At 45.5% G+C, this 26,182-nt stretch overlaps 1 protein-coding gene across 1 annotated transcript in view; it reads right to left on the bottom strand.

Annotated features, from left to right (window-relative positions):
- Positions 1 to 2,840: 2,840 nt before the first annotated feature.
- LOC144772167 (tyrosinase-like) overlaps positions 2,841 to 26,182 on the bottom strand; it is a 175,233-nt gene continuing 151,891 nt past the window's right edge. The window contains exon 5 of the mRNA XM_078656309.1: positions 2,841 to 3,158. Coding sequence (XP_078512435.1) covers positions 2,918 to 3,158 — 241 coding nt within the window. The 3' untranslated portion in view covers positions 2,841 to 2,917. The remainder of the gene's footprint in view (positions 3,159 to 26,182) is intronic.

The following is a 26,182-nucleotide window of genomic DNA, read 5'->3' as shown; positions in this document are numbered from 1 at the left end:
GAAGCTAGAAGCACCAAAATTCCCATGCTCCCCGCAGCCAATCACAACGCTGCAATGCAGTGTTGTGATTGGTCTGAGTAACGTGACAGCGCTCACACGGGGGCTGTAGGGGTAGGCATATTCTCCATGCAGGCTGTAATGCAGCCTGCATGGAGAAGTGGGAAAGTGTGCATGACTGGTTTGGGTGGCCCAAGAGGGCTGACCAAACACTCATTGCACTCTTGGAGGGTTGTACCCCTCCCCCACCAGCTATTTAGCCCCGCCCGCCCCCTCACACAAGCTGCTGCAGTAGGAGGACAAAATAAAATGAATATGACATTAGTTATCATTTTGTTTTTTCTTTCTTTTGCTGCTCCCAGCCACCACTGCACTCAGCATAGGAGAGAAGGAAAAAGAAATGGAGAAACTGTGTTCGTCCAAAGTAAATGAATGTGTGGTTATATTACTGTATGGAGCAAATATTTTCAGCACAGTGGATATAACTTTTGCTTACCATCAGGTACGATTACATGAAGACTCTTGTGCTATTATTACATGTGTAACATCTATTGGGTGTTTCAGATTTTGTGTGGCACTTGGTTTTGTATCAGTGGTCTTAGTATATGTTATATCTGGGTATCTGTGCCCTCGTGCTCTTTGTCTGCGCTTTTTGGGCCTTATTGAAATGTACATTCGGTATGAATTCTATAGAGGACGAGTAGCGGGGTACCCAAGCAAGAGAAAACTGGAAGCCATTAGTGGTTGCTTTTTCAGTTGAGTTGAATATTAATCCTTTTCCCCCTCTTCATTCTTGTCGCTGGCCCCCATTATAACACTGGCGATGAGCGGATCGACCTTGCTGGGTGATGAGTTTTAGTCAATATTTCCAGCCTGCACACCACTGCCTATGCCAATTGCCTCCTTACCTTGTAGATCACCATTGGAGTCTACATAAGCAACTGCTTTCTGCCTGAGTCAACTGTGCCACTTGCTGACCACATATATTTCTGATTCAACATTATCTCTGCTCTGTGCATGGGCAAACTACTGAGCATGTCTGGTGGTCATTTTGGTTGCCTATCAGTCTCACAACGAACGGTCAGGCATTTCTGCTACATGGTGGCGTTTATGAAGGCCTGGTGTATCTCAATACTGGATTCAGGGTATTCCAATTGTATGGCACATTAAAAACATCATGCCATTTGTCAATTTTGAGGAAACGTTTGTCACTCAGTAGGAGTGACTATTCAGCATGCAAGCCATCAGTGTTCCATCACCTTTCCTAAAATCTCCTGGCAAATCACCCATAGCATGGAATGAATGATTTAGAGGATTTAATCAATTTGTACGTGCTGTTGATGGTTCTAAATTTAAAGCTGGTAGGAAGGGTTGGCTTTTAGAGCACTCATTTGGTATTACGGGCCTAGAAATATGGGCACATCTGCCTGATCCCTTACCAGAAGAATTCGAGGATGAAATGGATGAGTATGAAAGTGCTGTAAAGGGAGAAGTTGGAAATGAAGGTGTCTTGGCAGTGAGTAGTAGGAATTAACTCACTCTGTGCAGTACCCAACATTGTGCATTTGTAGCTCTTACAAAAGAGGAGGAGCAAGGGAGGAAGCAAGAAGCAGGATCTCATGAAAGAAGAGGAGCAGGAGGAGCTATATGGGGCTACAGAAACCTCTTCCTGCCGACTATTCCTCTGGTTGAGCAGGTAAGAACAATTCCACAGAAATCTCTACAGCAAAACTAACGGTATTTTAATTACTGTTGTTATTATCAACCTCATCATCATCAAATTTACAAATTTTACATGCATTAGCAATATGATTATTATTAGTAGTATCATCATTGCCAATTAAATACTATGCAATGGTGGATTAATATTTTTCTTGGAAAAGTGAGCACCCCGGGGCCCCAGGACAGAGGAGAGATGTCAGGCTTGGAAGGTGAGTAACCAGTGGCCCCAGGACTTAGGAGAGATGTCAGATTTGGAAGGTGAGCACCCAGGGAGCTCCCAGGGGCCCCAGAACTGACAAGAGATTTCAGTCTTGGAAGGTGTAGTACCCCATGAGAGAGACAAGATATCAGGGTTAGAGGGTGAGCACCCTGGGGCGGCAGTACTGAGAAGAGATGTCAGGCTTGAAAGGTGAGGTACCAGGAGAGAGGAGCAATGTTAGGATAGGGGGAGAGACACCCTGGGGCCACAGGACACAGGAGAGATATCAGGCTTAAAAGATGAGTTAACCTAGGGCTGGGGAAAAGAGGAGCTATTTCAAGCTTGGAAGGAGAGCTACCCTGGGGCTCCAGGACAGAGGAGAGATGTGTGGCTTGGAAAGCGAGGCACCAGGGGCTCCAGGACAGAGGAGAGATGTCAGGGTTGGAAGGAGAGGCACCCCAGTGGCCCCTGGACGAGGAGCTATGTCAAGCTTGGAAGATGAGACTATCTGGGTCCCCTGGACAGGAGAGCAATATCAGGCTTGGAAGGTGAGGCACCCTGGGCCCCAAGTCCGAGAAGAGATGTCAGGCTTGGAAGGAAAGGCGTCCCAGGAGAGAAAGAGATATTTTAGTGAGGAGCCTCACAGAGATGGTCTACAGTTAGGCCATGGTACTCACCCCCATGGCTCACCACAGCACCTCAAAGGTCACTGCTGGCGTCATTCCACACCCACACCACTTATCCACAGAGCCCCCTACTACCCTCATCCAGAGTGCCCTGGTAATCCTACTGGGGCCAACAACAGGAGATACTGGCCTCATAAGGACTGACTTCATCAAACCACTTCACTCGCTCAAAGCAGCCAACATGTCAGGGTGAAAATCTGCATGAAAATAAAGAAATGCAAGTGGGAACAGAAATATAGATTCTCGGGTTATTTTTATTAAACTGTAAATGGGGGTAATCTCAGTCCAAAAAACAGCTCCCTCCCAAGGGGCCTTAGTGATACACTGCCCTGCCACACTCTGGCACCCTACTGGAGTTCCTGCACTTTGATGCTGGCCAATGGTTTTGATCTGAATACGAATATCCAAAATATTCTGGCAAATTCATGAATATTTTTTGCACCACCGGAGGCATGGATGGATAGACCACATCGTTGGGACCCTGGCAGGGGTAGTTATTCTCTGGGTAGTCTGCAGGTGTTTTGCAATGTATCCGCTGCCACATTGCATAAATCCTACAAAAGGGAACAAAAATGCATTGCATGTTTCAAATGTTATTCTTAGGGAAAACAGAAAACATTAGCCCAAAATGAGCACATGCATACAAAATGCATTACCTAAAAGTGAGTGCATGCATCTAGAAAGTCACAGCACTATCATAGCGGGGCTCGTCCCTCGTGCCACCAAACAGCAGGTTTAGGATGTCTTCTCCCCTCCCGAGCAGGACTCAGTAAAAACACCAATACAAATTAGAAATATATTTAAACTTCAACCCATACACAACCTGCTCAGCAATACTGCATAGGAAGTGTTTACTGTCCAACAAGATTAGTTCAGGAACACAGTGGAACACCAAACCTTCTCTCCTCAATGAATAACACACTGAAAATAGCACTAGAGGTCCTTTAACCCTTTCGATGCGTCGGAAGGGCCCTGGCAGTCCGGTGTCACGGTGCTCATGTGTTTCGGACAGTTTGGAGCTGCCGAACTGTGCACGCGTCAAATTCCGCCACACCGCGGCAAAATGGTGTATAATATATGAATGGCAACCACAATGAATGAGAAAACAAATGTAGTAATGCATGTCATGGTCAGTGAAAACAGCAAGAATATTACTAACATGGTTATGAGTTCCTAACATCCTAACACCTTACAGCTATGTCTTGGCACTAAGCTGAATCTGAGTTGAAGCTATAAATAGTAAGCCTTTTGTTTAAAAGTCTTCAAATGGATCACAGCACATCGGTTTTCATTATGAAAATAGCAACTCAGCTATTTTCTATTACAGCTTGTGATGGAAATGCTTTGCAGTGATTGTCTGTTTAGGGGTGTCATGAAAAGGAGAGCAGAAAGGGGCACATGCATCATTCATAGATTTTGCGATTCTTAATTTGCGAAAATTACCGAATCGCAAATTAAGAATTGCAAAATGCTATGCATCATTGTTTTGGCTATTGATTTAGGATTCGGTAAAAATCGCAATTTTTACCGAATCGCAAATAAATAGCGAATTCCTAAGTGCATTTTCGCAAATCCCATTGATTCCTATGGGCCAAAAGGCCCATAGGAGTCAATGGGAAGGCATTTACAAATTCGCAATTTGTTGATGCATTCCAAGGGTGCAGGGGGGGTCCAAAGGACCCCCCCTGCACCCCTGAAATGCATTTGAAAGTGCATGTTTCACACACACATGTCCTAAGGACATGTGTGTCTGTAACATGACAGTTTAAAAAATGCATTTTTGAAAGATTTTCGCAAATTAACACGAGGGTCAACCTTGTGTTAATTTGCACTTCCTATTTCATAATTCGCATTTTTTTTTAAATGATGCATTGCATTTAAGGAATCGCACAAATGCGATTCCTTAAATGCATTCGCATTTTTAAGAAATGCAAACAAGTGCGAATTCTGAAAAAGTGTTTGATGCATCCCAAAAACGTATTTAGGAAGTGCAAACGGCCGAATTTACCTATTCGCACCGTTTGCACTTCCTAAATAGGTTGATGCATGTGCCTCAAAGAGTGTTAGCAGAGTTTTGACACCATTGTCAGTGATCAAAACCTTGGGCATGCCCTCAGGAGAAAAAATCTATTTGAGAAAATTAATTACTGATAACATGTTAGGAATTTCACAAATTCAACTTCAATCCATTTTTATCTATTATCAATAAGGACTGCTGCATACTGATTGTTGCCATAAGGAAAAGGACCTAAACATTCTAGCAAACCTTATCCTAAACATTCTCCAGAAGATCTACTGCTACCATGGGTGGTGTTCGCACAGATACATTTTTATCTGCTCTACCACATATCTCACAATTCCTCACGTTGTGCTCAGCATCTCCATCCATCTTTGGCCACCAGTATGTCTCACATAACCTTTTCTTGTTCCAAGAAATTCCTAAAAGCCCTGAGTGAGCTAATTCTAATAATTTGCTTCTCAACGAGACTGTAGGAACAAGCTTTTCACCTCTATAGATGATGCCATCATTGAGAGTAAATTCTTGTGAGACCTTAGCAAAACATTTCAATTCTTGTGGTAAGTTCCTCTCTTTTGGCCAACCATCAGTTATGTAACTCAAAACTTTACACATTATAGGATCAGATAGTAGGGCAGAACTCCAAACAAATTTGGAAACGCATGATTGACTCTGAAAATGTACAGACACTACTACACATTCTTCCACCTCATCTTCACACTCTGCATTATCATCAGTAATAGGAAATGAGAGAATAAATCTGCCCTTTTGTTAGAAAAAGCTGGAACATAAACTACTGTAAAATCATATACTAACAACTTAGCAGCAATTCTAGTGAGTCTTGCAGTCAATTTTTCAGAATGATGTGAAGGTGTGTTCATAATGTACACTAAAGGTTTATGATCCATTTTCAGCGAAAATGTGTTCCCCATAACAATTTTCTGACTTTATGTACTACCCATGTACACACTAGCATTTCCTTCTCTATTACCAAATAAGACGTTTCAACATCTTTCAACACTCTGGATGCAAATGCAACAGTGCAATCTACATTCTTGATCTTTGTGTAATGATGGTTCCCAAACTTGTGTCAGTTGCATCAACAGTCACGCTCACAAAGAGACCTGGGACACAGGGTTGTAGTAAAAGGGATTGCAACAAATCATTCTTAATGTGAGTAAGAGCCTCCTTTTGTTCATTTCCCGATGTAACATCCACCCTCTTTTATAGAAGACTGGTAATAGGTTCAGCAACCGAGGCATAGTTTTGAATACATTTATTAACAAATTCACATCATCCAATAAAGAGCTTGACCTGTTCTCTGTTACCAGGTTCAGGAGCATCTTCAATAGTCTTACCTAAATCTGGTTTAGGACTGATACCATTTGAACTGATAATGTGCCCCAAATACTTCAATTAATCTTGCGCAAAACTGCATTTATCTTGCCTTAACCGCAAACCATTTACCTTGATTTTCTCGAACACAGCATTAAGTTTACGGATATGTTCAACTTGGTTTGCACTTGCTACCAACACATCATTTTGAAAAACAAGAACGCCATTTATATCACCTATCATTTGTTACATAACTCTTTTGAAAACTGATGTAGCAGATGCCAAACCAAATGGCATACTACGAAATTGAAAGACACCATCCAGAGTGATTAGTGCAGTAAGGTGCCTTGAGGATTCAGCTAAAACAATCTGATGGTAAGCAGACATTAAATCATACTTTGAGAAAATGTTTGCACCAATAGATTTTACCTTCAACTCTTCAATCTAGGTAATGGGTGGGCATCCACCCAAATATTCCTATTCAAAGACCTAGGATCAATACAAATGCGCACCTCTTTGTTCTTTTTCTTTACTATGACAATGGGAGCAAACCAAGGTGAACTATTTACTGGTTCGATTACACCTTTATCTTGAAAAAATGTTAAAGCTTTGGATAGTTCACTTCTAATGTTTAATTGAACATTCCTTAACTTATGCTTAGTCTGTGCAACATTATTAATATTCAATTCAAACATTTTAGAACACCAAGAATATCATCAAAAAGAGCATCATATTTTCTAAGCAGCTGTTGAAGTTTGTCACTGAAATTAAAATCATCATTTGTAACCTGAAACGAAATACCAATACTATTGGTATGTTGCTGTAAAATCTCACAAGAGAGTTCAGAAAATGACATTACCTTTCTACTGTTGCCTGGAAGAAGTACAATATCCAGCATGGCTTGATGTATCAAATCTAAAATATTCTCTCCTTTGAAGGTGACATAGCTTTTACCAGAATAACATGCATTTTGAAACAAATCATGGATACACAATGACCTATTAGATCAATAGTGTTTCCTTGAAAAGACTCTTTTCTGATATCAGGATCTTCCAAAGGCTCATCTTTCCATAGTTGATCGGCAAATGAAATGAGGTAGCACTCTTCTTCATCTGTAGATGAGTCTTCGATCTGGTGTCTTTGCCGGGTATTTGCCCTGAGACTTTTCTTTTCTCAGGTGCTTTGATGGACACGTGTTTCATTGCTTTAGGCAGCGCCCTTCTTCCTCGGGCATCCCTAGTTTCTGGGGCCCCCTCTGCATGCTACTGCAAAGTGGTTGGGTGTTCAGCACTTCAAGCATGTTCTTCCCTGTGCAGGGCATTCATCTTGAGAGTGTTCCTCTCACCTGTAGTATCCACATCGGGATCCTGGGTGGCTCCTTCCTGGCCACCGCCCTCGATTTCCTCATTCTGTGAGGGAATAGAATCAGCATGTTCCGTCTTGACGGCCACCGGCTTGTCAGGCTGTTGCATGACGGCCAGGTCCATGGCTGTTGCCCTTGCATCTGAGAGGTCATGTGACACTGCCATAATGAGGATTTCTCCTAGTGAAATTCCTGGTTTTCGAAGGTTGAGGGTCAAGAGGCTTTTATTTCTGCACCCTTGGCTGACTTGCGCCCTGACTTCTTTGTTTTGATCATCGGCTGTGCAGGTGCTCGTCAGTTCTCCTAGCCGTGCATGGAAGGCATCCATCTTTTCCCCTTCCCTGACGGCTTGGTGGAGTTTGAACCGCTCATAGTCCGGGTTTGATTGCGGATCGAAATGAGCGTTGAGAGCCCTGACGGCTGCATCGTAATCATTGGCTGTTGCTGTGTTTGGGAGGTGAGCAGATAGCTTATAGATCGCGGCTCTTGAGAATAGTAGTAACAGGGATCTTTCTACTGCACCATCTGTCTTGCATGTTGTAGTAAAATAATTGTCCAAACGGCCGATCCAGACTTTCCACCTGGGGGATGCTGTAGCGGGGTCTATTAGCTCACTGAAATGAGGCAGAGCACTTATTTGATTGTGTTGTATGGTTGGCGGTGCGGGTTGTAGGCCCAAGTGCAGCGCTGATGGCGGTAACTGCTTTGCCGCTGCTTGCCATGTAGAGTCTGTCATGGTGTTTTGTTGGCCTGTGTCCCTGGGTAGGGTAACTTCACCTACCTTTTTTCCTCCTTTACTGTTTTTTCTTTTTACACTAGGTTATACACTGTGTCCAAGGACTCATGGGGTCACACGCGGCTGGAAGCTTTTCGCACTACGGCACGTTGCTGGTTCCGCTGTTTGGCTTGTGGTGAGAACTTGGTAGAGGAAAAATGTCTGGAATTTGTTTGCCGCCCCTCGGGTAGGTGCGTGCGTACATGCATCGCACAGATGCATGGTTGAGGTGTATGCAGGAGAGCTTCCTCCCAGCGTGGTCTGGCCTTGTCTGGGGTCAGGCATTGAAGCACTTTGCTCGGCAGTGTTACGGGAGGTGGTAGCAGTACCTGTAGTGCTTTGTAGGTACAGGGCTCGCACGCTTTGTGTGCGAGTCACTCACTGTGCATGTGCCAGCTCTTGCTGCGGGCTTCTTCAGGCTCTCTGGGTGTCAACAGGCAAAGAGGGAGAGGGAGCAAAAGCCACAATGTATGCAGTTTTGAAGGTGCCACCCTCTTCGCCAATGTGAGAGTGGCTTATTTTGACTGCAGGGCCAAGCTCAGGGAGCTCAACAATCAGATGACCATGCAGTGAGGATTCATGGGTTGGAAGTCCCGAGCGACCTCCGCCCAAGCCTGGCCAGAGAGTGATACAATGTGTGTGTGAAGCCCTTCCGGGCTAACATCTAGGTCCTGCCTGTGCGGCCCCCGGATCATTACAGTTAGCATTGCTTATGTGCATTACTTCATTTATGAATAATAGATTTTTTACAGCAACCTTTTTCCACAAACAGTCTTACTTTTTTGCTTTAAGATGGGGGCACTGATTTCTTGAAGCAAGCACAAGCTCCGGTGTGTAATAACTCTTTCTATTGTGTTGCATTCAGAGGGCCTCTGCAGGTTGCTTTGGGATTCTATTCCACCTGTCTCCAGGCAGAGCGTGATTGTACATAAGACATTTCAAAAGGGAAATATCGATGGGAGAATATGTATTACTGTTCATTGGTACTGTAATCTAAAGCATGGGATAGCTTGAGTTCACACAGAGTAATTCCCAGTGCGGGCTATAGGTGGTAGCAATGCCTTATATGGGTCTGAGAACCAATTGTGTATATTGTAGAATAAATCACTCCCTTTTTATACTTGGAACTAGAGTTTTCTTTATGGAGGAAAACAGAGATCAGCATCTCTGGAGAAAGGATAGGATACCCACCTCTAACACCTCACCCAGAAGTGAAATAGCAGTAGTCAAGCTTATACACCAGATGGGCTCTCCCAGGCAGGAGAGTAGCTCTACTTTTCACACACATGAGTTTTCCAAAAATTTGAATTTTCTTCACCAACCATACTGTTTTGGGGATAAACCAGTATTTGTCCCTGGACCAGGGCTTTTTAGCACGTGAAAAGAAATGCCTCTTTGCTGATGGGCACCAGCCGTATGTACGCAAGCTGAACGCCTTACTAGCAGTACCTCAGCTGTAAGCAGGATTCACAAACCACGTGAAATATATCAAACAAAGAAAAAAACACTTTTGTGTTGTTGGGCAGAACGCTGCAGAATGTCGCCATTTTTATGTAACTCTTTGGAATTCTCCAGAGCAAAACTCTATGGGCCTCATTTATGAGGCCTTGCGTGAGTTTTGCGCTTCCGATGTGTCACTTTTTGTGACGCATCGGCGGCGTAAAACTTGCCTTCTGATGCGCACTATTTACAAAGTGACGCATCTAAGCAGATGCGTCACTTTGTAAACCCCTGCGCTACATTATACCTGCGTCAGGTATAATGTATGCAAAGGGGGCGTTCACACGCAAAAAGCTTCGTAATAGTGACGCAGTGAAATCTTTGAGATTTCACTGCGTCACTTTTAGGACGCTTTTGCATCAAAATCTTGCGCCTGCCTCACAGCAGGCGTAAGACTGACGCAAGCCCTTTCACATGGGGCTTTCCCCATATGAAAGGACGCATTGCTGGAGTTGCGTCACTTTTGTGACACACCCCAGCAATGCGTGACTTTTGCGCTTACAGATACGTCAGAAATACTGACGTATCTGTAACTCCTTGCGACATGATGCGTCATTTTATAAATATGACGCATCAATCATGTCGCAGGGAGAGCGCAGTGAAAAGTGACGCATCGCTGCGTGAAGACAGCGATGCGTCACTTTTCACTGCCCTATGGGCCTTATTTATGAAGGCCTTGCGCCGCCGGTGCGTCACTTTTAAAATGGGAAAAAGTGACGTACCGGCGGCGCAAGGCCTTCATAAATAAGGCCCTATGCATTCTGCCCAGCCCAAGGTTTGATTTCCAAAATGGGGACTTGCAAGCATAAGTATATTAACTCCCATGTGATACTGAGGCATTGAGGAATGGTTTCATAATGCACAGCAACACAGCCCACTAGTGGTTTGCATGGCCAGTTTTTAACCACCCTCATACACATCTGTTTTTTCTCTCTTCCTGCTCTCTAAACAGTTAAAGATTACCGTCAGCCAAGTGCAACTGTAATTTCCATCCATCGTTGAAGGGAAATAGGATATCACAAAACTTTGTGAGTGACTGGGTAAAAAGGTTTGCGGAAGAGGATAGAAATGAACAATCCATCCGACTGGATGCAAAAAAACTTCCTAAAACTTAACGGCGAAAAAACCGAGTTAATCGTGTTGGGCAAAAATAAAGAACTTTGGGGACCCCAACATTGGCCAACTGAAATGGGCACCCCCCCTACCCCGGTTACTCATGCTCGCAACCTGGGCGTCATTATTGACGACTCACTCAGTTTACATCAGCAAGCGGTAAAGACTTCAGCCACCTGCTTTGCCATATTAAAATGGCTAAAAAAGATCTGTTGGATGCTGCCTGAAAACACCAAGAAAACAGTTGTCAATGCCCTAATAACATCTAGGCTAGATTATGGCAACGTTTTGTACCTGGGGGCGAACAAAGCTACTGTCCGCAGGTTGCAATCAGTGCAAAATGCAGCAGCCAGACTTCTCTGTAAAATTCCCATCTCTACTCCAACCACTAAATACATCAGGAAGTTACACTGGCTAAAAATTGAAAACCGAGTTAAATTCAAATCTCTATGTTTTATGCACAGGATTTCCACCAACACCGCTCCTAAATATCTGCAAAACCTGGTGCGCCCCTACCGTCCTTCCAGATCTCTTCGGTCTTCCACGGCAAATCATTTTGAAATTCCAAGGACCAGGCTGTCACGCATGGGTGGCAAGTCCTTCTCATTCCTAGGACCTTCGCTCTGGAATTCAATGCCACATACATTGCGGTCTGAGTCGAATTACATCACATTCAGAAAAGCCTTAAAAACATGGCTCTTTAACATCTAGTTTCTGTAACCGCATTGCTATTGGGATCTGCCGCGCCGGGAAACCCTTTGTTGGGTAGCTGTGCGCATTACAAATGTAAACAAATAAATAAATAAATAAATACTTGCAGAGCAGAACAGCACTTTTTGTCCAGTTTATAATAGTTCCAATGCTAATGCACAAAAACGTCAAGTGGACGTCTTATCAATACACCTGGAAACCGATGAGTGGATTGGATCACTGATCTAATATCGACTCCTATAACAACGAACTACAAAAATATTGAGTCAACAATATTGTATACAAAAATATCGACACCCAATACACAAAACAGAAATAACTCAAACATCGATAAAAAATAAAACAAATACACTGAAAGTCCAAGAACAAATAAATAAACAAACAATACAGCATAAAATAATTACAACAAGCAAAAATAAACAAACATAAATATATATCAAATATTAAAAAATATATAACATTTATCTACATACACATTTTAATACCAATAATACACACAAAAAAAAAACATTAAATAAACATAATAAATCTTAAACAAACTAAATGGTAACTGCCCAAAAATTTTAAAAAGCTATCTCGACCAATCAATTTAAACTACACCAATACAAACCAATAGAAAACTCTAACTAATTAAATAGAACTATAAAACCAATCAATTAATTGATTAACACAAAATATACCGTATAACAGACAGAAAAAGGAGGAGGCACAAATCTTTGCAAGAAAGAAAACAGAACGAAAAAGAACTACACAATCAACTATTCAGAAAAACTTTAATTAAAGGTAAAAACAAAACTTTGTAACTAAATAATTAAAATTAGCTTAAAAACAATTAACTAAAATTATACCATGTTTTCCTTAATATGACACGGATTAGACTTCACTAAAACACCACCTAAAAAATTCAAAACAAAGATTTACGTCCAAAACAACAATAACATCAACATAAGAAAATATATAAAAAGTAAGTATATGACTTAACCAACAAATAAAGTAAACAAATTAACTTGAATACATTTAATAAAAAGCAAAACACACCTAACAAATACTTTTCTTTTAACAGCTTCTATAAAAATCAACAAAACAACAACATCAACGAAAACAACTTCCTCAACTAAAAATAGTGGGGCAGATTTACAATAACTGGCGCATCCCTGCATATTAGCAGGGATGGCCAGTAATTTTGCATGACGGAAAATTACCCTTGCTCCACAAAGGATGCCTCGCATTTACAATGGGGCGCACCGTGGCGCAAGGATTGACAGTTGCGTGATGCATCTTGTCGGCATAAGGGCAAGGCATTGCTGGAGTCGTGTCGCAAGCACGACACAACTCCAGCCATGCTTCAGAATGCCTATTCCTAACATGCTGTGTCACTCCTTAGGCCTGCTTCAGAAGTCGTAAAGTTTTGGCGCAGTGGTGTCGTAGAAGTGACTCCGTGAAATCTTGTAGTTTCTACTGCATCACTTTTACAAGGCTTTCCTACGTCGGAACGCCCACCCTGCCTGCATACATTATACCATACCCAGGTACAATGAAGAGCAGGGCTTTACAATGTGACGCATCTCACTAGATGCGTCACGTTCTAAATATGTCACATTGTTGCGCATTGTTTATTATGCCGCTGCATCACAGAAGTGACGCAACAATGTCGTAAAGATGTCACAAGAGGCTTGTAAATCTGCCCCAGTAAGTATAGATTTTTTTACCACTAAATAAAAATAGAGGCTGAATAACAGAAATAATTAAATTAACTAAAAATATAATGTTTTCCTTTATGTTTCACAGATAACACTGCACTAAAACTCCACTTAAAAAACAAAGATAGACACCGCCATCATACAGAACCCTTTTCCGCCCGGCTGCAATGCGACCTGGGAGGAAAAGCGGGGGATGGTCTTTCCGTCAGCCGCGGACCCCCCAGCCATACTAATATGGCAGAGGGTCATTCCGGCACGGATGGCGGATCGCCTCCGCCAAGCCGGCGGTGGCTACCGCTGGCTTGGCGGGGGCAATCCGCCCCCATCCTAATGGGCCCCATGGTTCGGAGCCCTTCTGACCGGAATTAGAATCGGCCCCTTAATGTAAAAAACCAACATTAAACCAAAAAAACACAAACAGTTGATATTATTTACTACAATATATTTTCCACCAATATTTACAAAATCGATATTTCTACATTATGATACAAAAAACAATATTTTTAACATCGAAAAAACGTACCTCGATATATTCCAACATCGATATTCTTGACTCGATATTCATGCAATTCAATATTTCAACGTCAATATTCTGTCTCCTCACCGAATGGCACAATTATCCAAGTGCATTGGTCGAAAGCTTTTGGAAATGTAAAAAAAAAATACAAATGTATTCAAAAGGCACAACTAGTGCCCCAATACAATGGCGGGCAGACTTTGTCCGCCCGCCACTGTAGTGGAAAATGCAACACACTGGCAGAGGTGCGGCCATCCCATGAGGTCAATTAGGATGCGTCCGCCACACTGGTGGGCGCATTGCCTTTAACATTGCGGCGGGCAGTGCTGTAAACAGCACCCGCCGTAATGTTAGAGGCATGTTGTGCATTGAAATGAACAATGTGACAGGCACCGCGCGGTGCCTGCCACCTTGTGTATGGCAATGTAGGGGGTACAATAAGTACCCCCCAAGTGCAGCCCCCCCGGGGGCCCGTAATAGGCCCCCAATGCAATTTCCGCCGGCCTTTATAGCCGCCATGGATAGGCCATAAAAAGTGCACATTATAATATGGATGGTGGTGCCTGCTCGGCACTTCCACCATATTGTGCCCCAGATCCGCATGGCAGACAATTGTAACAATTGCCAGCCAGTGGAAAAGCAGCAGACGGTCTTTCTGTCTGCTGCGGTACCCCCGCCATACTAATATGGCGGGAGGTAAATAAGGTACAGATGGCGGGTGGATCGCCACTGCCAGGCCGGCGATGGTGATTCGCCTGTCATCATAGTAGGCCCCCAAATCTCTAAAGTGCTATTGTCCCTCAATGAATCATTACTAATGGTGGTCGTTTCCCCTATTGAATAGCTTCACCCTTGCAGCTAATTAACATTGTGGAAGTGTTTGTTGACTTGTGTTGGTAAAAGTGCAGCTGATTAGCTAAAAGTGGTGTGCAGCCTATAACTCTCCCACCAAAGTTTCTGTGTCACTCAGGGATGCTGTTGCTCCAAAGGGAGATATTGAGATGGCACTCAGGTGAGAGTATGCATTCAAGTAATACAGGTGAGGGAGACACCAAAAGAAAATCCTACCAGGATAGGACGCAGCTCTTTAAAGATCTTAGCACAATTCTAAGATTCTCCTACTAACATCAATACTTTCTAATGTGGATGACTGTTACAGTCAAGCAAGAACTCACTTAGGAGTTACTACAAGCACATTATCTCAAGACAATAACACCTCCATCTATGCACTAAGGGCCTCATTTATGGGAATTCGGTGTAAGGCAGCGCAGCAAGTCACCTTCAGTGGCGGCTGGCATCTACGGGGAGAGAAGGCGGGTGAATAGAATTTTTTTTTTTAAACATGTACCTTGCACGTCCTCCTCGCTCCGGATCTCGGACCTCTACTTCAATCAACTACAGAGCGGGTACTAGAAAACTCCCTTGAGCAATCCTGGTGCTTCTCACTTGCTGTTTACCAGCATCAGCACTGCCCTGATTGGAGAAAGCAGCCTGTCTTGGTGCTCCCCAGTGCACTGTAGAGCTGTACTTGTTCTCAAACCAGCTGTCTAACTGCTAGGTGGAGAGGTTTCAAGTGCGCATGTCTGGCAGGTAATCGCAAGACAGCTGGCCATAGAGGCATATACACTTTAAACAGTGCACAGGCAGCCACTCTTCCCACCACTCCTGCCAGCTGCCATTCAGCAGTCCCTGTCCCGTCCTGACTCTCGGTTCGGGACAGGATGATGAAAAATACAAATGGTAATGAATTACCTTTTTATTTTTCATCTTTAGGGTGTGGGGGCATTTAAGTGGGGTGAGACCCGTCTGCAATACAGTGCATTCCTGTCCCTTTCCCCTGTGCTATTGCTGTCTCTGCAGCCTAGAGCCAGTGCAGAAACCCTTGCACCATGGTGCAAAGGTGACTCTGATGCATGCAGGATTGCCTTTGTGCATCTTCCTGCAGAAAAACTATCCTAAGAGGTGTTTTCCACTTTCTATGTGTGCTGCAGAATTCATCACACATGGAAAGAGGAAATAACAAGGAGAAAGGAACATATTTCTACTTGTTACGCCTCATCCCAGCAGGTGTACAGATTTGGAGGTTCTCCACGTTTCCACCACTTTGCAAATCCGGGGCAACGTCAAATTCCATGGGTGTTGCATGGGAAACCCACTGCACTGTCCATGGAATGCCTCTTGGGTGCAGAGTAAGGTGACACAGCTATATATGAGGCTACTCAAAGCCATGCAGAGTGCCTTTGCTTGCCCTCATAGATATGATTTTTTAATCTGTACCATAGAAGCGTCACAAAAAATGATGCTGCAGTGGCACTGGCGGCTTGTAAATAAGCCTAGTTAATTAGTATGCTATATACCCAGGGCTGGTAAATTAAATGCTATTAGTGGGCCTGCACCACTTCTTGTACCTCTTGCCAAGCCTTGAACTCCCTTTTTATTGAATTCACTAAAATAGGCCCTAGACAGCTCATAAGACAGGGTGCCTTGTAATAACAAAATTGGATATGTACTTTTAAGTTTTAAATGTCCTGAGGTCATATACCAGAAGGTGCTACGGGGGCGCAATGGGCGTTTGCACATGCTTTGCGTGCCCCCGGGGCACTTTGGTATTATAGAAGGGAGCACAGACGCTTGTGCGGCCCCTTCTGTAATACCAATAGCACTGGCGCACTTGAAGCACCAGCGCTACCTTCAGAGGGTGTGCCCTCATTTGCATAGGGGTGTGCCCTATGCAAATGAGGGAATTCATTTGACTCTGTGCCCGCACCATATTACAAATATGGGCTCAGAGTCAAAGAAGCCCTCAGGAGGAGCACTGACTGTGTGCCGTTTAAAAGGTGGTGCATTATCAGTGCGCCCCTTGAGAGCAGCCCTCTGCAGGGGGTAAAGGGGGTCCCATGGAACCGCAAGACATCCCATTTGAAAGTTCAGGCTGGTGCTGCCTGCACGGTGAAAACAAGAAGCAACTGCTCTGTGTTTTCACATGAATGCGCTGCCCCCAGGGCAGGGCATGGTTGCGGATGCCCTGGAGGCAGCGCGTACACCATAATGGGGCGCATTATCATTGTTTACGTCTGGCGCACCTTACGAAAGGTGAGCCAGGCGCAAAGAATGATAATGTGTAATACAGTCCCTGGTTGTGAAAAACCCACACATTCATTTTTCACGGCTGTGAGGCCTAACTCTCACATAGGACAACGTTGGGTTACCTTATTACATTTAATAAGTGATATTATTTGATGAGGAGCAGGGAGGAAAGTCATCTTTGGTGTCTGAGGAATTGTAACATAAAATCCTCTTTAATGCTAAAGTCGGTTTTAAGTCACAATTCTGAAATTGCTGCTGTTAGAAAGTTGGCATTATCTTGTTGTAACCATTTGGTGCCTCCAGCCTGTTCCTGGGTCACATGATTATGTGTAGTTGCTAGATGGCCTTTGTGTATTCCTCCAAGACAGCATTACGAAGGAAGGTCAGGTTGGTGACAGAATGGGTAATTCTGACCTAATGGGGGGAACGTAGCTGCAACATACCACATTTGCACTTCAAATGCATTGGCCCAGCACACTCACAAAGGCCTTCACACTAGCATATTGTGCTCAGATACACTGGGACTAGGGCAGGGAAGCAGGTAAATCCAGACATCTCTGTAGGGGAAACTCCAGAAGCTTCTCCCACTACAAAGTGGGCACCAGATATAAAAATTAGACCCTCATGACTGACTCTACCAATCACCTCTGAACCTTTTTCCGCATCAGATATTAAGAAGGCAGAAGAGCGGGAGAACACAGAAATCGGGAAGGCCTGGAGATTACAAAGACGCCAAACTGTCACAAGAGGCAAAAGCAGGAACCTGAAAGAATCGGATTAACGGCACAGGGAGTGTGTGGCAGTTAATTAAAGAGGCACAAGGTGGTTTTAATGCTACCAGCCTGGGAATTCGGCAACTCAAGGGCTTCTTAATAGACATTTGAGCACCAGTACTGTTTCTTTTATAATTTAAGCACTGCAGCCGAAGGTCTGCTCTGCTGCCCTGCTGCCCTGCTGCTCTGTTCCAAAAAGGACTGCTCTGCTGCACTTCCATCTGTGGAAGAAGGACTGAACCTGCAACTTAAGTCCAGGGTCTCTAGAGTGACTCCTATGGATGGTTGGCTTGTCTCTTGTTTTGAGCTACTGAGATACAACAAGCTTCAACACCTTTCAACCCTATACTTGTACTCTGTCTGCTGTGAGTCCTAACCATCCACGCGGTGGTCCACGTGGTGCAAACCCAGTCATGGACCCTTGTGGGGATAAACGTGCCAGGTCACCTGAGGTCCCAATCAGAACTGACGCAGGAGAACGCATCCCAATGTTGCCATCGCAGCTTCTTATTGGAAGCAATGCAGGGTGATACAACTTAATGAAGACCTCATATTGTAGCATGCGCAGCTACGTAAAGAAACCAATGCAACATATGACAGATCGACGCTGGACCCCACAACGCTCACTGGAACTGTTACTGCAGAGCACAATGCCCCACATCAAGGACTTAAGTACAATCCTCAGTGGGCCTAACCTGGTCCCTGTATCCGGTTCGAGCTCCATCACAGCCAGCCTAATCACAACCAGATAACCACAGTTGGTGCATTTTGCATTTTAGCTCTATTTGTACCTTTTATCTTGCATTGTGTTTTCATTGTGGAGAAGTGTGACTCACTGGTTAGAGGAGGCAGACCCTGAAGCAGAGGTCAGACCCGGGACCAGGGTTCAATTCCTGACGCGGCAGGGTCTTGAGCCCAAATATCCACGGACTCGATAATTCTCGTTTCGGTGCCTACTCGAACCATGGGTTCACACTCTGCAGCTCTGGGCATTAGCTTGCTTAATCTCCACTACGCCCCCCCGCAGCGGGATGCCTGGCTTTCACATTGGGGGAAGCCAGGACGGGTTCCCAAGGCAAGCGCCGAGATGCCTACAGGTAATCGAGCGCTATATAAGAACGCATAATAATAATAATAATAATAATATATTGCTTTTATTGTGCTGCAAAAATATTACTTTACATATTGCCTCTAAGTTGAGCCTGACTGCTTTTGTGCCAAGCTACTAGAGAGCCAAGTACAGGGTAATTTAGTGACTTTTTGTGGTTCACCCTGACAGGGATCGTGGCTGTTGCTTGAGAGGGGCTCACACCAACTCAATTAACCCAATTTCTTAAACAATGAAAACCAAAATCTGACCTCTTATCAAAGATCCTTCAATCCTGTCCAAATGACTGTGGCCAGTCTCATTTGATGCCCTGATCACTCCAAGAATGACAGACGCGGCGACTGAGGCTGCTCATGTTTGATGCTCCTGCCATTTACTTCACAGCTGATTAATAGCTTGTTTTTAAAAAAAATGTCTTCGTATAATTCATGTGTGTGAATTTTAACCCCCTTTTCTGTATCGTTTTTGGCCACTATAGGTGTGGCAGGGTATACTCAGACATGAGTCCCTTTCTCACTGCTCTATCAGGATTCAAGCAAGCCGGGCCGAAGAGGCTGAAATGCCAGAAACCGGTCCCCGGTAGCTTGTCTCCTTTCTGGTGAAGAATTGGCTTGGTAGTTTGGTCTGCCCTGTTCCCATGATGCACTGGGCCAGGGACAGACTAATTTGCATATAGCCAGGTTCTGAGCTGGGATGGGGCAGTGAGATAAATAACGGTGATGGATCAAGCCCTGATCTTTGGACTGGGTAAGAGTGGTCTGCTTAATTCAGACACTCTGTTCATCACCACCACCCCCTTTTCTGTCCCGTTCCGCCCCGGCATAGTGCCGTTTGTGCGGAGGGCCGCCTTCTCGAGCGCCATTTCCGCCTTACCGCTACCACTTCCGCCCTGCACCTACACATCGCAGGTTAGCGGTCTAGTGGCTGCAGGCAGGGAAACCTTTATCTAGCACGCAATTGCTCCCATTCAAATGACAGACGCGGCGACTGAGGCTGCTCATGTTTGATGCTCCTGCCATTTACTTCACAGCTGATTAATAGCTTGTTTTAAAAAAAATCTCTTCGTATAATTCATGTGTGTGAATTTTAACTGTGTTAGCCTGCACATTTTGTATGAGCGCTTCTCACCTGCCTCATATCGCTCCTGGCCCCGTTCCGCCCCGGCATAGTGCCGTTTGTGCGGAGGGCCGCCTTCTCGAGCGCCATTTCCGCCTTACCGCTACCACTTCCGCCCTGCACCTACACATCGCAGGTTAGCGGTCTAGTGGCTCACTTAGGATCTATAAAATGGCAATATGGCGGAAGCGCAGCGGACGAGCGCAGCGGGAGCGCCGACTTCGCGCCGAAGTCGAGCCTAAGTCCAGCCCGTCTGCGCCCATCCGCGGCCAATCGCGCCCAGCGGCCACTCACCCTGCCCAATCTTTTATTTACTCGTCTGCCGATTTACTTGCTCATCGGCATGCAGTTTCTCTATCTTCTCGTGCCGCCAGAGCGGCTTACGACTCCGGCATTTTAGTTTCCTCTGCCTTATCGTATTTGGGTCCTTCTCCCATTTCCCCTAAAAATGCACCATTGATCCACTCTCCACCTGTAGCCAGGACTCTTTCCTTGACCATCTTGTATTTTAATACTCGGTCCATGGTGAAACACCAGTTGGAAATTTTCCGTCTGCTAGATGACAGGGCTGTGGACATTTGACTTCTGTCAGAATCTTGGTTAACTGACGACTCCGCTCCTGACATCCTTGCTGCCATCCCCTCTGGTTACTATATCTTACAATCCAATCGACCAGGGGGGGCAAGCTGGTGGTGGAGTCGCAGCCATTATTCGCACAGAACATATTTTCTCCACCTTAGTCTGTACTGCAATCCCCAACACACAACTCCTTGCAATTAAACTTTGTTCTTCTAGGTCCCCCCTCACCTGTGTCCTTGTGTACAGACTCCCTGGCTATATGCCCTCCTTTCCACAACAGATTGGGGCTCTCACCTCCGAACTAATTATCAATAACGCTAAAGTCATTATTATTGGCGATTTTAATTACTGGCCCTCCGACCCGCGGGAATGCCGCCTCTCGGAAGAGTTCTCAGATCTCCTCAAAAGTATGAATTGCCGGCAACTCATCTCAACACCTACCCACTGCAAGGGGCACATTCTGGACCAGGTCTGGACGGCCAACCTTGATATCTCGCCTCCGCTGGTAACCCCATGCTCCTGGTCAGATCATTACTTTATATCTTTTACTGTTGACCTATCGATTCCTCGTCGTGCCCCCCCTACAACGAATGTTCTAGCTCGTAACTGGAAGAAAGTGAATCTACCAGAACTTCATTCCTTGCTGGCAGTTACAGCTCCTCTCCTTTCCGGTTCAGCCACTCATCAAGCTTCCACCCTTGAACATTGGCTGTTATCGGCTTGCAGCTCTATTGCCCCTTTAAGGTCCATAAAAGCTCTGCGCCCCCATGACGCCAAGCGATGGTTCACTGACCAACTAAAATGCGACAAACTGGCTCTTCGCCAGGCCGAGCGCCGTTGGCGCCGAAATTACGATCCCCTTCTCAAGTTGCAATTCGTGAACCTCCTAAAAAATTATAAAGCCTCTATTCTCGAGGCTAAAACTGTTTATTTTTCCCGGAAAATAATGGAGTCTGCCTCCAAGGCAGCATCTGGATTTTTTCCCCCCATCTCTATTATCGAGCTCCAGAGACTCTTGCATAAAGTCAGTTCTGGGTCCCCTAAGGACTGCTGCCCTCCCCAGATCCTTAGAGAAATCTTCTTGGCCTGCCCTGACCCTGCCTTGACCCTTCTTAACACCTCGTTGGCCACCGGAGCAGTCCCCGACTCCTTCAAACAGGCAGTGGTGCTACCAATTTTAAAAAAAGCCAACGCGGACCCCCTGGTCATGAGTAATTACAGGCCCATATCCCTTCTCCCCTATCTGGGAAAAATTTTGGAAACTCATGTTACTTGCTGTCTGGGCGCATTCATTGAGAGCTCCTCCTTTCTGGACCCCCAGCAAGCTGGTTTTCGACCGCTCCATTCCACCGAGGCGGTTATTGCTGCCGTCATGGACACTTTAAGAACTGGTGCCGACAATAACATCCATCAAGCCCTCATCCTTCTGGACCTGTCGGCGGCTTTTGACACGGTCGATCACTCTATACTGATCGACCGTGTCGGAAACGCTGGCATCCAGGGCACGGCTCTGGACTGGATCCGCTCTTTTTTGGACAAGCGTTCTCAAGCTGTTCAACTTTCCACTTTCTGTGCTTCTTCCTCTTCTCTTTCCTGTGGTGTCCCCCAGGGCTCAGCATTATCCCCCCTCCTGTTTAATTTATATATGCAACCCCTCTTGGCTTCCCTCCGCAAGTCCCCTGCAACAATTTTTATTTATGCAGACGATCTGCAGTTGATTTTCCCTATTGAAACCTCCCCCTCCTCCCTCACAGATTTCCAAACTACCATGCTAGTCATATCTGACTGGATGGCTCACAGCCAGCTCAAGCTAAATCCCACAAAGACCGAACTTGTGCTGGTGGGCGGGCTGGCCAATCCTTGGAACGACAGTTTCTGGCCCCATTCACTTGGAATCCCCCCTCGACCTGTCAATACTGTGAAAAGCCTCGGTGTCGTCATCTCTGGAGATCTATCTATGAAGGCTCAGATCTCGGCTGTAACATCGTCCTGCTTTTCGCACCTGCACAGGATTCGTAAGATCTGTAGATTCCTCACCAGAGATGCCCTCATCTTAGTCATCCTGGCTCTTGTCATCTCCAGGATTGACTTTGCTAACATCCTATACGTAGGGATTCCCTCTTATCAACTCCAGAGGTTACAATGGATACAAAATCAGGCCGCCCGCCTAGTATTCCATCAGCCAAAGCACCAGCACGTTTCACCATTACTTCGGAGTCTTCACTGGCTTCCGGTGGCCAAACGTTGTACTTTCAAACTTGGATGCACTATCTTCAAAGCCCTTCACAATCTTACGCCTGCCTTCATTTCATCCAACCTGAAGCGGTATATACCAACTCGCAACCTACGCCCTTCTGCTGATAATCTCTTGTGTATCCCCCAAATTCAACGTAAGAAACACGGTGGTCTCCGGTTTTCCTTTTTAGCCCCCACCTTTTGGAATTCCCTCCCTTCCTCCTTTCGGCACTGTCTTCCCTATGAATGCTTTCGTAGGACACTGAAGACGTTCCTTTTTACAGCAGCATATGAGTGATACTCCTGCCCGTGACCGCCGTATCTGTTATGAGCGCCAAGAAACCGTTTCGGTGAACGTGCGTGGTACAAGAATTTTTTACCATACCATACCAATAATTCTTGGCATATGATTTGATAACACTCTGCATTTTGACATTCATACAAAAATCTGTGCTTCCCACTTTACCCTTCTGCGTTATTAAGGAACATCATTCCCTTTTAAGGCTGAGCAATGAAGACTTCTTGTTTATACTTTAGTATATATGTATATGTGTATGTACTGTGTGGGCTCTGGAGATCAGCCCTAGGACTTGTCTGCTTCTGCTTAGGGACTTTTTTTCTATTCATCTGCCTCTATTTAACTTTTTTGATAGAAAACGACCAGCGGAGGTCAGTGAAATAGCAGAATCTAGATTCCATTCCATAGAAATTGTCTTCCATGAGCACCCTTAGACAATAATATTAATATTTCTTTCAAATCCTGTGTTTTCAGTGATATGACCACCAAATGCCCTGATTTTATATTAAAAACAGAGCTTTGGACTATACCATTTACTGCTGAAAGGCAATATTTATTTCCATGTGTTCCCATACCTGGCATGTCACGCAGTTTGGTGCTTATTTTCCCTCCATGTTAAAGAACAGTAGATGTTTCAGCGCCCAGGCTAATGTGCTGCATGGCTAAGTACAAATTAGGTCCCAAAGGCGAGACCGATTGCATTGCAAATGCTTATTTCTTAAAAGGGAATGGGCCTTGGCAGTGAGCCCACTGATCCTCTTACTCCTGGACCATCAGTATGCTACCGACCTTGATCGATCTAAGCAAAATACTGAGAAAACTTCAACACGTTAGAAACAGCAGCAGCCCTTGCAGGTAAGAGCTGTGGGCTGGGTGGGGGGGATTTCGACAGATGACGACAAGAGGACACTATTTATTTATTTAATGTTCCCTCGTGGCCGTCTATCGAATCCCGGGTCCACCACCCCACCGCTCTTACTTGCATGGCCCGCTAGCTGGTTCAAAATATGGTGTGTATTTGGTCCTGGGGCTACAGCAATATCAGCAGTTCACAGACACCCTCAGAGTCTTACACTGGCTCTTCATCAAGGGAAGCGTCCGATAAAAGGTCCTATGCCTTATGCAATGGACCATCTACTCCTGACCCCAAATATCTGTCTAATCCGATTGATCCACACATGTCTGCCTGATTACTATGATATAGGAAAACTAGCAGCAGGGGCAAGACCTTCAATTAATGGTACTCAAAACTAGAATGCCCGTCATGGCACTTTTGTTTATTACTAAGTACAACGCTTTCATTAATGCACCTAAAATGCACCTTATCTTCTAGCCTGTCATTTCTACCTATTCTCTTTCTCAGCACTTATGTCTTTATCAGGGTGTCTTGAGCAGCCTTTTGTGATTTTTTGAGCACCCTTACACCTTTGGTCTCCCAGTGCTTTAAATATGAATAAAAAAAGAAAACAAATATAATTGGGTGTCTAACTCATAAGGACTTTCTTTAAGGTGGACCTCACTATATATTGGCATTCCTTATGATCCCTAGAGGAGAGGCAGGGCTACGTAGGTCCTCCTGCAAACATCATTGCTAAACACTTCATTGGCTGCGAATCAGTCCTCCGGAACTCTCTCCAGCAAAACGTTCAGCCTCTGGAACTCTCTCCAGAGTAACGTCCAGCCTCTGGAACTCTCTCCATCGTAACGTCCAGCCTCTGGAAATCTCTCCAGCGTAATGTCCAGCGTCTGGAACTCTCTCCAGAGTAACTTCCAGCCTCTGGAACTCTCTCCAGCATAATGTCCAGCGTCTGGAACTCTCTCCAGCGTAACGTCCAGCCTCTGGAACTCTCTCCAGCATAATGTCCAGCGTCTGGAACTCTCTCCAGCGTAATGTCCAGCCTCTGGAACTCTCTCCAGTGCAGTGTACAGCCTCTGGAACTCTCTCCAGTGCAGTGTTCAGCCTCTGGAACTCTCTCCAGAGTAACGTCCAGCCTCTGGAACTCTCTCCAGCATAATGTCCAGCGTCTGGAACTCTCTCCAGCGTAACGTCCAGCCTCTGGAACTCTCTCCAGTGCAGTGTCCAGTCTCTGGAACTCTCTCCAGAGTAACGTCCAGTCTCTGGAACTCTCTCCAGCATAATGTCAAGCCTCTGGATGTCTCTACAGCGTAACGTCCAGCCCCTGGAACTCTCTCCAGCATAACATCCAGCCTCTGGCACTCTCTCCAGCATTACCTACAGCCTCTGGAACTCTCTTCAGAGTAACGTCCAGCCTCTGGAACTCACTTCAGAGTAACGTCCAGCCTCTGGAACTCTCTTCAGAGTAACATCCAGCCTCTGGAACTCTCTTCAGAGTAACATCCAGCCTCTGGAACTCTCTCCAGCATTACGTACAGCCTCTGGAACTCTCTTCAGAGTAACGTCCAGCCTCTGGAACTCTCTTCAGAGTAACGTCCAGCCTCTGGAACTCTCTCCAGCGTATCGTCCAGCTTCTGGAATTCTCTATTGTGCAGAATCCTGCTTCTGCTACTAGCAGAAGTGTTGTAGCTCTCTCGTGTGCAGTGTTCAGCTTCTGGAGCTCTCTCTGGTGCTGCGAGTAGTCCATTGAATGCTTTATGGCGCAGTCCTCAGCCTCTGGACCCCTCTCCCGTGCAGTGTCCAGCCTCTGGAACCCTCTCTGGTGCAGGGTCCAGCCTCTGGACCCCTCTCCTGTGTGGTGTCCAGCCTCTGGAACCCTCTCTGGTGCAGGGTCCAGCCTCTGGAGCCCTCTTCTGTGCGGTGTCCAGCCTCTGGAACCCTTTCTGGTGCAGCGTCCACCCTCTGGAACTCTCTTTCTGGTGCAGGGTCCAGCAGGAGGAACTCTCTTTAATGCAGCTTCTATAACTCTCTTCTTTGCAGAGTCCATTCTTTGGAACTCTCTCTAGTGCAGCCTCCAGCTTCTGGAAATGTTCTATGGTGCAGCAATCAACCTCTGGATCTGTCTGCTATGCAGTGTCCAGCTGCAGGAACTCTCTTCAGGGCACGTCCTGCCTCTGAAACTCTCCCTGGTATAGTGTCCATTCTCTAGCGCACTCTCAGGCGCAGCACCAGCCTCTGGAACTCTTTTGGGTGCAGTGGCCAGGCCCAGAAACTCTATGAGGCACAGTGTCCAGACTCTGGAACTCTCTTCAGGACAGTGACTATTCTCAGGAACTCAACTGGTGCAGCATCCAGCCTCTGAAGCTCTCTCCAGTGCGGCACCAGCTTCTGGAACTCTTTCCAGTGCGATGTCCAGCCTCTGGAACTCTCTCCAGTGCAGTGTCCAGCCTCTGGAACTCTCTCCAGTGCAGTGTCCAGCCTCTGGAACTCTCTCC

Source organism: Lissotriton helveticus, chromosome 8 (genome assembly GCF_964261635.1).
Source record: "Lissotriton helveticus chromosome 8, aLisHel1.1, whole genome shotgun sequence".
NCBI classification, from domain to species: domain Eukaryota; kingdom Metazoa; phylum Chordata; class Amphibia; order Caudata; family Salamandridae; genus Lissotriton; species Lissotriton helveticus.
This window is presented reverse-complemented; position numbering and strand designations above follow the sequence as displayed.